This window comes from Gossypium hirsutum, chromosome D07 (assembly GCF_007990345.1).
Source record: "Gossypium hirsutum isolate 1008001.06 chromosome D07, Gossypium_hirsutum_v2.1, whole genome shotgun sequence".
In the NCBI taxonomy this organism is placed as follows: Eukaryota; Viridiplantae; Streptophyta; class Magnoliopsida; order Malvales; family Malvaceae; genus Gossypium; species Gossypium hirsutum.
This window is the reverse complement of record NC_053443.1, coordinates 57,825,420-57,837,312: the sequence shown is the minus strand read 5'-3', so window position 1 is coordinate 57,837,312 and position 11,893 is coordinate 57,825,420. Positions and strand designations below refer to the sequence as shown.

The window sequence follows — 11,893 nt, the reverse complement described above, 5'->3', positions numbered from 1 at the left end:
ACCCCTATCTTCGCCACTGAAGATACGTGCTCTCAATCGCACATATGCATAATAAACAAGCCTTCCTTATATAAAACATTAAAGGCTTGTTAAAATTATAATTAATATACATTTTTATCTCCTTAAATTTATCCCAATTAAATTTGTCTATAATAAACCAACTTCTTTATATGAACATTAAAAATTTATCAAAACTACAATTAACTTAAATCTCCATCCACTTGGATTTAGTTGGATCAAGTCTTTAATATGGAAAAGGTTAACAGGAATCTTCTGAAAAATTGAATATCTTCAAAAAAAAGAAAAAAAATATATATTTTTTCTCGTTTTATCTTAACAATTAATGCTAAAAATAGTGGTCCAAAATTTTTTAAGAATTAAAATATATGTGGAAATCAATTCGGTTGATTTGCTTTGAAAATGCCTTTGAATAATGAGCCAAATGTGTCCAAAATTTTCACTTTAACTAAAATATAGGACACATTGGTAGTTGGTATACAAGACAATTGAAAATGTAAAAGAAAATTAAACCTTTAAGTAAATGGGTCCCAAGCAACTACCCAACTTTTAGAACCACAAAGCCAAAATATTGAGTTTTGTCAAATTTAATAATTTTAAATATATAATCTCAACCCCATGAAATCAGATATTATATTTACATAATGAATATAAAAATAATGTAATAACAAATTATATGATGTGTTAAATTAAATAATAATCTAACTTTTAATACATAATATAGGATCTCCATGAATAATATATAAATTGTTTTTGACATTACGCGTATGTAAAGTGAGGTTTTTTTTTAATACCTTCCAAAATCTTTTCAAAAATGAATCTTTGGGGGGTTCATTTATATGGCATTGATGTTCCTCAGAACTTGTTCTTGAGCCTAAATTTTTGCAAATTATTATTGGGTTTTTGATGGTTCATCTGAACTGTGAGTTCTTGATGACTCAGAGAAAGTGCCTGAACCTTGAATTTTCTTCACTGCGTTTGATATGAAACTATCTAAGCTATAAGACTTGGTCGATCTCTCTGGTTCTTGGACATTACCATTTATGAATGGAGGTTGGTTTGGTATGGGGATTTCACAATCTGTATCAGTTAACATCTGAACTACTTCCACCATTGATGGTCTTAAAGAAACTGAAGCTTGTGTGCATAATAACCCAATTTGAAGCACATAATCTGGGCCTCCTTTTGCTAATATTTCATCTCTTATGCAAGGGTCTACTGCTTCAGCTAATCTGTTTGATCTGTAAAGTGTCCAAACCTGAGGTTTTAAAAAAATAAAATCCCATTTTAGAATTCTCATTCAATTCTTAAGTAGAAGCCGGTGACCGAGTTCAGCTCAATTGGTTCAGTCAAAACGATTTTGGCCTCGGTAGATTATGATATTTTTACTGGGAACCAATAGATGTTCAATTTTTTAAAATCGAACCAACCGAACTGAACTGTTATGACCCGACGTTGAAGTCGTAATAAGGTCATTCATGTCTTAAAATCTGAAACATTTATGAACAAAGATTTGGGATCTTACTGTTTGTAGAAGCGAAGAAGAGTCCTTTGAAAAGGTGGCATTCCTTTTACCACATACAATCTCAAGAACTAGAACACCGAAACTGTAAACATCGGCTTTCTCTGTGAGTTGTCCTCGAATAAGGTACTCGGGAGCCATATATCCTCTGCATAAAAATTTCATGTGTAAAGTTCTTAGGAAACTCCAATGAAAATCCTTTCATATGTTATCTATGTTATTCAACACCCATGTTAGGCACATTTTCGGATATAAGTATAGGGATATAACCCTCCAACTGAATAACATAGTATGTTACGACTTGCAACTTGTTGGAACCTAAAGTACACTAGTTAGAACATATTTATAACAGTTGGACAAAATTAAGTATACTCGAAGACATTCATATCCAACACTCATATTTAAATCTGTAAACTTACAGTGTTCCAGCAACTCCAGTACTAAGATGACTCTTTTCAGGAGCTAAACATCGTACTAGTCCAAAATCAGCAATCTTTGGATTGAGATTCTCTTCTAAAAGGACATTGCTGCTTTTAATGTCCCTGTGGATTATCCTTATTTGAGACTCTACTCCATGAAGATATGCTAAACCCTCAGCTGTTCCAACAATGATATCAAACCTATGCTTCCACTTTAAACGTTTTGCTTTCTCCTCATCTGCATATGAAAGTAAAAAAATCATCAAGTTCAAACTAAGTACATGAATGCTATGTTGCTTTGATTGTCATATCCCAACACCAATGTCTGAGTATATGTCGGATATAGATACTTCAAGCATATTCGAATCATTTAAAGAGCAAACAATTACCAAAAATGAATTGATCGAGGCTCTTGTTCGGTAAATACTCATAAACCAAGAGAGACTCAGGGCCTTCAATGCTACAACCGAGAAGTTTCACCAGATTCTTGTGTTGAATCTTGCTGATTAGATTTACTTCATTGAAAAACTCATCAACCCATTGTCTAGTATTGTATATCAATCTCTTTACTGCAACAATCTTCCCATTTGGAAGAATCCCCATGAACACTGAACCAGTTCCTCCTTGGCCTAGTTTCCTGGAAAGACTGAAATAGTCTGTTGCTTTCTCAAGGGTTTCATACTTGAACTTCAATCCTGATTTTTCAAAGTTTATCGAAATCTGGCCGAGGTTTTCAAGTTCTAGGAGAAAAGCAATGGATTATTAATAGATCGAAGGGATAATAAATGCATAATCTTGTGAAGATTATTAAGAGATTTTACCTTTCTTTCTCTTTGATAATCTTGCATAAGTTGCATAAGTCACAAAGACAGAGAGCATTATGAATGCAGATGTTGCTGAAATAATGGCTATTATGACTGCAATTCCTGAAACCCCAGGAAAAATGTAATAAAAAGAACATTCCATAAGATTCAGACACATCAAAAACCTTAAAAAAAAAAAGACAAGACAGAAGACATACCATGATTATGTTCTGTTTCTCCCATTTCATTGAAGAACTTCTTAGTTGAGTACCTCAAATAACACCCAGTATACAACCCTCTCCCTTCAGCCTTCGGCGAGCAGCCTCTGACCTCCATTTCCGCCTTGTGCAAGCACTCTTGACACCCTTCAAAGGGGACACTTTTCCAACACTGCGCCAATGCGAACACCCCATCAACCGCTGCTGTCCCAAATCCACCATTTCTCAAAGCAACTTTAGTCACCTTCCCAACTGCATAACCAACCCTCTTAGTACGTTTTTCATCAACCTTTGCTGCATTATCATTACTACAAATAACTTTATCAAAACTCGACGAAACAGACTCCTTGAAAAAGCTGTAATTATCATAACGCAAGAAGCATCCGTCGAGAAAGATTCGAGCGGAGTTAAAAGGAAGGCAACGTGGAATCTTGGTCCTCGAAGCTGCATAACAGAGAAGGCAATCTGTTCGTGAAAGATCTTGATGACACTGTGCTAAAGCATAGATTGGAAGCGTGCAATTAAGGTGATAAGTAGCGAAATGTCGAGCATTAATGGCTTCTGACAGACCTTGCATCTCTTTAACAAAGGTTGGAACAAAGTTAGTTCCGTTTAACGGATTGAATTTCCCACAAAAAAGACCAGGGTTTGAGATTCTTGGATCAGAAAAAGAGGTTGAAATCAACAAAGAAAAGATAAAGAAGAAAACCCAATTCCAGTATGATTGTTTTGAGCTTGAAAACTGAAACAAATTCATGTTTACCTCTTCACTTCGGCTTATTTTGGTTTTCTGGGTGTTTTTAACTTGAAGGTTGTTGAAACGAAATGCATCCAGAGGAAGAAGATGAATATGAAAAGAAAATTGGAAAAGTGAGCTCTTGTCGGCTTGGTCCGCTGCTCTGAACTGACTTATATTATTCATTGACAAGTCATATATAAACAAATGTAATTTCTCGGAATTCACCAGAAAGAAACTACTTTACTAATAAGTTTAGATGAATGATGCGTTTATATGCTAGTAATATAAAACTAGCAGTAGGTATGAGATTAAATATTGTAATAATATTATAATATAAAACAAAAAATAACTATAGTGTATCCAATCGTTCATCTGAACTCATCCTAAAATTACCATTGAAAAGACGCGAATAAATTCAAATAGCTTGCCGTAATTAGAAGTGAAAAGCCAATAGTAAAAAGGTTAATTATACTTTGAGGTTGTTTAGATTTAATAATAAGTTTTATTCTAACATTTAATCATGTGAAACTAACGGCTAATAACACTGCCACATGGCAGTCTGAAACCATGACACAAGATATGCATTAATAAAAAATATTTTCTTTAAATGTATATAAAATTATAAAAATAAATATTTCGAATAAATTAAGAGAAACAAGTGTCCAAATTCAAATGATTCTGGACGACATGTAGTCCGAATTCATTTCAAACTTAATTTTCTTAGTAATTTTATATATTTTAAAAAGCATTAAAAATACATAAAAAAATATATACAAATTTCAAAGCATATAAAATCAAATACTAACGTTTCAATACCTCACAAAAAACTCAAGGAATGTTAGGTTGTCAAGACTTACAAAAATAAAAATCTACTTGAAAAATATAAATTAATAGATAGTAGTAAGGTCGTATCCACAGATTATTTATTTATACATTTTTAGAAAAAAAATTATTAATGTTTGTTACATGTCATAATTTGAGGCTACCATGTGCCATTGCGTTATTGATGGTTAGTATCACATCATCACATTACAATAAATGTGCCAAAGTGTACAATAGGCTTTGAACTGCGACCCGTGACACTAGATTACAGTTGTTGTAACTAAAGCTCTATTTTTAACATGGCTATCTCAAATAATAGTTGTTCTAAACAACAACTCTTGTTAAATAAGAATTGTTGCTCCGGAAGAGATACGCTCAATAGTATAATTTCCTAGAATATAATATTTTTATCTCAAAGAAAAAGATAAAAATGTTAATAGCCAAAACTAAGTATCTACATGAGGATATTGGTGTAATTGTTAGGGTAGTGGATAACTACAATGAGATGAAAGTTAATACACTAAGAGAGCAAGTTCATTTCCCTATTATTGTACCCATGAATATTTTGTCAACTTAATAGTCCTAAATGCATGCCACTTACGTGGAAACTGCTTTATATGAGGACAATAGATTGATTAGTCTTGTGGTAAGGTATGCAAAGATAAATAGAAAATTATGGTCACACCAGCAACAGAAAAGTCCAAAATGTTTGTTTCCTTAGATTTTACAGTTGCATCATGCATCAGCTAGTTCACTATGCTTCATTTATTTAGTTTTAGGTATTATTTACATTTGTCCTTGGAGTTATGTGCAAACATTCATTTGAAAAAAAATTGATTGCAGGAAGTTTTTTCCTTGCCCTTAAATTATTTCTTCTATTTTTTGATTGAACACTTCTATTGTATTAAAACCAAATTTCTATTTCTATGCAACCTAGTCGATTAGGTGAATTTTGCTATCAGTTTGAGCAGGTTCTTTATTGAACTTCTTTGTTGTATGTGGTGTTTTCTTGTAGGTTTTGTATCATCTTGTTATATTAGAGCCATTTAAAACCTTTTTCAATTCAGTTGTAAGGTGGAAATTGTAACCATTCAGACCGGATATTTTCAAGATGATGCTACATGTAATCCAAATTTTTGTGGTGTTTTCTTGCAAATTTATACATGTGTACCCTGTGATTGTTGCTTGTCTTAGGGTGAGAATATCGAACGTGCAAAATGTCACTAAAATTTAGGATAAACAATGAAAATAATCACTTTTGTTTGCCTTAGGTTACATTTTAGCTACTTATGTTTGAACTGTTACATTTTAGTTACTTACGTTATCATGTTGTAACATTTTAGTCACTAAGTCGTTAACAGTGTAACGGTAAGCTGACGTGATAGGTTAAATCATCATTTTAAATAAAAATTTTAGGTTAAATTATACAATTAGTCCCTAATTTTTTTCATTTTAAGCAATTTAATTTTTTCTTTTATGTTTTTTAACTTTTTTTTTCATTGTCTTCTACTTCTCCCTCTATTGTCCTCCCTTCTCTATTTCTTTTAACATAGTTTTTCTATGTTTTCCATTTGTTAAAACTAATCCCTATGCTTTTTTTTGAAATATTTATTTTTTCTTTTTATTTCTTTATTTATTAAAGCCAAATATAGGGACTAGTTTTGACAAATGGAAAACATAGAAAAACTACGTTAAAAGAAATGGAGGATGGAGGAAAACATAGAGAGAAGCAAAACAGAATGGGGAAAAAAAAGAAAGTTAAAGGAACATAAAAGAAAAGAATTAAATTCCTCAAAACGAAAAAATATAAAGGCCAATTGTATAATTTAACCTAAAATTTTCATTTGAAATCATGATTTAACATTCCATGTCAGCTTACCGTTACACAGTTAACGGCAATAAACGGCTCAGTGACTAAAATGTTACAACACAATAAGGTAAGTGGCTAAAACGTAACATTTCAAACTTAAGTGACTAAAATGTAACCTAAGGCAAACAAAAGTGACTATTTTCGTAGTTTACCCTAAAATTTATTATGATAGATTTTATTGATTTAAGTGTATATGATCTTTTATTTTAGAAGTAGATAAATTATTTTTCTCTTAAGAATTTGTAGTATTAGATTTTAATTTAAAAAGTATTCATTTAGAGTCAAAAAAGACCTTAAATATTTGGGGGTATTTTGATAAATTTTGGGACAATATTTGTCTCTAAAAATTTAAGGATAAAACCCAGCCCTAATTATTTTGATATATATGTTATTATAAATTTGGGAGGATATTCTTCCTTAAAGCTTTAGGGATGAATTTCGTTTATAATTATAATTTTATATTTGTCAAGTTTTTCAGACACAATTTTAAATTAGGGACGAATTAAATTGTGTTTAAATTTATTAAAGATGATTTTAATCGTCCCAAAATTTGTAGTGTGCATTGCTATATATATTTATATATACAAATTTAAGGTTTGTAAATTAAATATTAATTTCTTGTGAGTTAAATAAAATAAATAAAAAGAAAATCATTAAGAAGTATTAGGTACAGTGCAAGGTAGATTGCATTCCTAAATAAAATATATATTTTTAAGTATGTCTTGCGAGGAAGTACCAAGGTAATGATTGTTTGGCAAATGCGGAAATAGGAAAACTAAACTAAATAGTTCTTTTTCCACCACAATATATTATACGGCTGCTAGAAGAAGATACTCATGATTCCTTGTATGAAGGAACAACGGTTTCTATTCATTCCTAGCTAATAAGAGTGTTCTTTTTTCTCTACCAAAAAAAATATATGTTTAAACTTTAAAAATAAATAAGGGCAGATATAAACCTTCAACATCATTCATAAAAAAACACTAGAAGATAAAAAAGATGTAAATTAGACGGAAATTAAAACAGTCGAAAGTTCCTAGTAAAGCTGAGGATACATATATGTCCCAAACATTACAACATAAAACTAAAAGAAAAGGAAAGGAAACTTAAATTAACATTAAACAACCAAAGTTCTTAAACCCTAAATAGATAATGTCATGGTGGGTGGGGGGGGGAGGAGGCTATGATTATAATGAACTAGAGATTTCCTTGAGAGATCATCTCCAGCAAATCCAGCTCTTTCTTCAACGAATCCATTTCCAAGGGAAGCTCAAAATTGCCCATGCCACTGCCATTGCCATTGCCATCTCCTTCAAGCATCGATCCAAAGCTTTGATTACGATGCATATCATTATAAACATTAGCATCAAAACAGTAATTCATTTCCTGCTGCTGTTGACGCTGACGTTGAACATGATCGTTTAAAGCTCCAATGCTCCAACCAGTAGAGTTCAAACCCGAAGTTTCGGGTTGCACCATGTGTGGGCTAGCATCAGTCATTTCGAACTCATTGTCGTGTTGGCTCGATGAGGAGGCGGCTGCCGCCGGTGTCAGTTCCGTCGGGGAGCTTACGGACTTGATGTAGTTTTGGAGAAGGGAGCCTTTGGGAGGGTTGGAGTTGCCATCTTTGGCTTTGCTGCGCCTTGTGAATTGCCTTCGTTTGGTAGCATTCCAATGGTTCTTTATAGTGTTCTCAGTACGCCCTGGGAGTCTTTTGGCTATCTCTGCCCATTTGTTTCCTATTTCTTTGTGTGCTGCAATCAGTATCATGTCTTCTTCTTCACTCCAGGAATCCTTCTGTAATTTCAAAAAAACCCATACATTTTTGGACAAAACAATCCATATTCAAATGAAGAAGACAAACAATTTTAAAGTTATTTGATAAATAATGAATTAAATATAAGTTTTTCTTATATATGACGCATGGTTAGTGTAGGAATCTATATAGCTAGAATGAATCTGGTGACGCAGGTTATTGAAAAGTATAGTTATCATATTATCAATGGGGTTTCATTAGTAATCTATAAATTTATAAGTTAACTATGTATCAAACACAAAGGTTTCACTTATAATTAGTGTAGGAATCCATTTCTTTTTTTTCTCATGGAAGATTACCCTAACAAACTTTTCATAGTAGACAAGTGAGATATTATGAATGTAACTTTAACATTATTTATATTTCATGTAATAGGCATAACTTTTTCTTTATAGATAAAAAAAGAAAAAAAAAAGGTTAAGATTTTATGATCATTAGGTTTAACAATCATATGGTAAAGGAAAAAAACCTTTTATGTAAATATTTTTTTTACAAAAACACAAAATTAACGCGGATTGAGTCTTAACTCAATTGGCATGGGCATTGTTGTCAATGTAGGAGGACATAGGTTTAAGTGCAGGCTATGGGTAGTTCTGATAATTGTGTTAAAAAGAACAGATATTATTAGAACTTATAATGAGATGATTCAAAAAAAAGCAATTTTTTTTTATTTTTTATTTATTTTTACGATTATAATTTAATATGACGATAAGACCGAATTAAGAATATTTGGTCTAACCTAACCCTGGTCAAATTGTTTAACTATGCGCTGTCACGCCATAACAGCAAATGATTATATGGTAAGTCTTTTTAATACTTTCACAATTTTTTAAGAGATAATAATAACATAATAATTTGACGTAAATGCTCCCTTTCATTTACGGACGCGTGTCAATATTATATATTCTTTAATGGAAATTCTCGCAACAAAACAAAATGGTTTAAATGGTACAACTAATACCATATATGCACCGGGGTAACGGCTGGGGAAAAAAGTTAGAGAGATCAGAATTAAATTATAAGTTCTCGAAGGGACTCAAAAATAAATTTTCCATTATACTAATTTTTAAGGGATTTTAGAAGTAATTTTACCATCTTGTGGGGTCAAGACCTCGACCTACCCCTCGCATTTGCCCCGGTGTATGCGTATGTATGTGATGTAAGCCATGGATGCATATGTATATTTACATATATACATATGATGAACACATACATACATATATCTAATCTTTTGTATCAAGAATATATATGTTGAATGCAATCTTTTGTCCATGACATATATATACATGCGTACGTATGATATATATAATAAGCTTATATATACACATGCATACATGATCATGCATGTATATCTATGTTTATGTGTATGGTTAATGTGTTAATGAGAAATAAAAGAAGAAAAGGAAAAGGAAAACAAGGTAAAAGAACCTTGATATCGGGCCTCAAGTGGTTATGCCATCTCTCTCTACACTGCTTTCCCACTCTCCCATTCAGCATCTTAGCAATTTCAGACCATTTCTTTGTTCCATGCCTTGTCACCAGTTGCATTAGCACTCTATAAAAACATATACACACATACATAATCAGATCTTCATATAAATCATGACTTTAAAGGAAAAGAAAAACAACCCAAAACCCTAATCAAGGGGGGGGGAAAGCATAACAAAATGAAGGGAAAAGAAATTAATTTTTTACCTATCTTCTTGAGGAGTCCATTGACCTTTGATTATACTAGTTTTCTTAGTAGCTTGGTTAACTCTTTTGGCTTTGAGGAACCTTCTGTTGTTGTTCTTCTTCTCATCATCATCATCATCCCTGTCTTGATTATTATTGTTACGCCCATTTTGATTGGTAATGCATGAGGCATCTTCAGCCACTTTGGTAGCCACCGGAGGAGGTGGTGGTGGAGGAGGCGTCGATGGTTGATCTTGAAAATCCATAGGCTCCTGTTGTTGCTGCTGATAACTCCGATGATGTTCACCGGTTTCCGGTGGAGCTGAAGCTTTGTTTTGAGAAAAATCCCAGCAGGGTGATTCAGTTGAAAAGGCTTGGAAAGTAAGGCCATTGTTTAAAGAAGTACCATGATCGGGTACTGTAAAAGACAAGGAAGGGATGTAAGCATTGAGATCATTGGTGTAAGGGTCGATAAAAGGGTCGGTGCATGTGGTGGAATCCTCAAAAAAAGGATTCTTTGAGGACCCATCAATGGGAAACTGATGGAAATGGAGAGGATGATTGTTCAAGAGAGAACCAGTGTTGTTGTTACCAGTTGGAGTTGTGTCTTGGTCTTGGTTAAGAATAAAGTTGTGGACCAAAGCTTTGGAAGATGATGATGATGGAGAAGAGGAAGATGATGGAGAAGAACCATCAGGCAAAGGAAAACAGCCATTAAAATCAGGTTTGAAGGAAGAACTTGAGTTATTCTCCGAGAAAAGGCTAGAAAGGAAAGGAAAATCCTCTTTAAAACTTGTATCGTACTCCATGCAAGTTGAGCAAGAGGAACAAGAGGAGGAAGAAGAAGGAAAAGGAAAAAAAGGAAGGGAAAAGTTTAAAAGAGAAATGAAGGGTATGTGGTTTAATGTTTGTTTTGCAAAAAAAAAGGGGTTATACTAATGGTTTATAAAGGCTTGAGATTAAGTTTCTATATGGGCCCCCTTTTTTTTTCCTTATTTATTTATGCTATAATAATATAAAAATAAAAATAAATAAGAAAAGGGTTTGAAATATTGAATTATTAGACAATATTTTAAGCCATTGATGAAATGGGAAAGCAAGGGTTAACATTGAAAGTTGATAGTGACTTTTAAGCTTCCAAGTTCAAGTGTTGCAAAGGGCAAGAAAATGGACCCAAATTAATGATTAGTTCGTTAAAAAGATTTGTATTTTAGGGGAAATTCTTAGGTTAATTGAAATGAGACGTGGGAGACATGGAGAGGGCCTTCCCTTCTTTTCAAGCCAAAAAAAATTTACCTAAAATTCAACAATAATTAATCTCCTAAAACCCATCTTTTTATTTGCTAATTTCATAGCAGGATTTTGATGCAATTCTACTTAAATTTGGATTTAGTCATGTGACGGATGTATATCTCACCCTCTAAGATTTTATTTTAGATTATGTATTTCTTTAACATTACTATGAGTTCCAATCATCTGGTACTCAAATATTAGAATCAAATTTGATGATCGTAAAATTAATTTCAATTTTTCTAGGTCCATCAAATTTTGAAATTAAGAGAGTTTAATATTTGAGACAAAAAACGAAAATTTTGCAACTTTTTTAGCTATTTTCTTGAATAAATTAAGTAGATGAACCTTTTTAACCGAAATTTAACTATTATATCAACTTTTTAACTCAAAACACTATTAATTATCTAAATATGTAGATATAGAAATAGAAACCAAAATGTTGGTTTATAATATTTTTTGAGTTTTTTTTTTAAAGATGAGTATTTGATATATTAATAGTGTATTTTTTATTTTAATATCAATATTAAAAAATTGGCATGTGGCTTTTTTTAAAATATTTTAGTATACCCTTATATGATACTTATCAACCTCTGGTCCTGCTTGTGGAATCTAAAAATTCCATTGACAGTGTACCAGAAAATTTCTCTTTTTTAATAATTTTTTAAATAAAAAGGTAATTATTTGATACACTGTTAGTGG

At 32.1% G+C, this 11,893-nt stretch overlaps 2 protein-coding genes across 3 annotated transcripts; both read right to left on the bottom strand.

Moving 5' to 3' along the window:
* Positions 1-784: 784 nt before the first annotated feature.
* LOC107926423 (cysteine-rich receptor-like protein kinase 42) lies at positions 785-3,880 on the bottom strand. 2 transcript variants are annotated; one of them, XM_041098025.1, is made up of 6 exons: positions 2,981-3,880; positions 2,781-2,885; positions 2,349-2,699; positions 1,960-2,197; positions 1,544-1,688; positions 785-1,276 (listed from the first exon to the last, which is right to left on the bottom strand). In XM_041098025.1, the coding sequence occupies exons 1-6, from the start codon at positions 3,735-3,737 to the stop codon at positions 911-913; spliced, it is 1,962 nt and encodes a 653-aa protein (XP_040953959.1). In that variant the 5' UTR covers positions 3,738-3,880; the 3' UTR covers positions 785-910. The 2 variants fall into 2 exon arrangements, with proteins under 2 accessions (XP_040953959.1, XP_040953958.1); XM_041098024.1 differs by having other exon boundaries at positions 2,781-2,894; positions 2,981-3,869.
* A 3,548-nt stretch (positions 3,881-7,428) lies between these two features.
* Positions 7,429-10,802, bottom strand: LOC107926420 (myb-like protein AA). The gene is made up of 3 exons (XM_016857274.2): positions 9,923-10,802; positions 9,656-9,782; positions 7,429-8,208 (listed from the first exon to the last, which is right to left on the bottom strand). Exons 1-3 carry the CDS (start codon positions 10,708-10,710, stop codon positions 7,609-7,611), a joined length of 1,515 nt encoding a protein of 504 aa, XP_016712763.2. The 5' UTR covers positions 10,711-10,802; the 3' UTR covers positions 7,429-7,608.
* Positions 10,803-11,893: the final 1,091 nt, after the last annotated feature.

Coding starts and splice junctions, on each gene's coding strand:
- LOC107926423 (XM_041098024.1), bottom strand. CDS start 3,737: ATGAATTTGTTTCAGTTTTCAAGCTCAAAACAATCATACTGGAATTGG. Junction 1,689..1,959: donor ACTGGAGTTGCTGGAACACT/GTAAGTTTACAG, acceptor ATTTTTATGCAG/AGGATATATGGCTCCCGAGT. Junction 1,277..1,543: donor CTTCTTCGCTTCTACAAACA/GTAAGATCCCAA, acceptor TTAAAACCTCAG/GTTTGGACACTTTACAGATC.
- LOC107926420 (XM_016857274.2), bottom strand. CDS start 10,710: ATGGAGTACGATACAAGTTTTAAAGAGGATTTTCCTTTCCTTTCTAGC. Junction 9,783..9,922: donor TGGACTCCTCAAGAAGATAG/GTAAAAAATTAA, acceptor ATGTTTTTATAG/AGTGCTAATGCAACTGGTGA. Junction 8,209..9,655: donor ACTTGAGGCCCGATATCAAG/GTTCTTTTACCT, acceptor TTGAAATTACAG/AAGGATTCCTGGAGTGAAGA.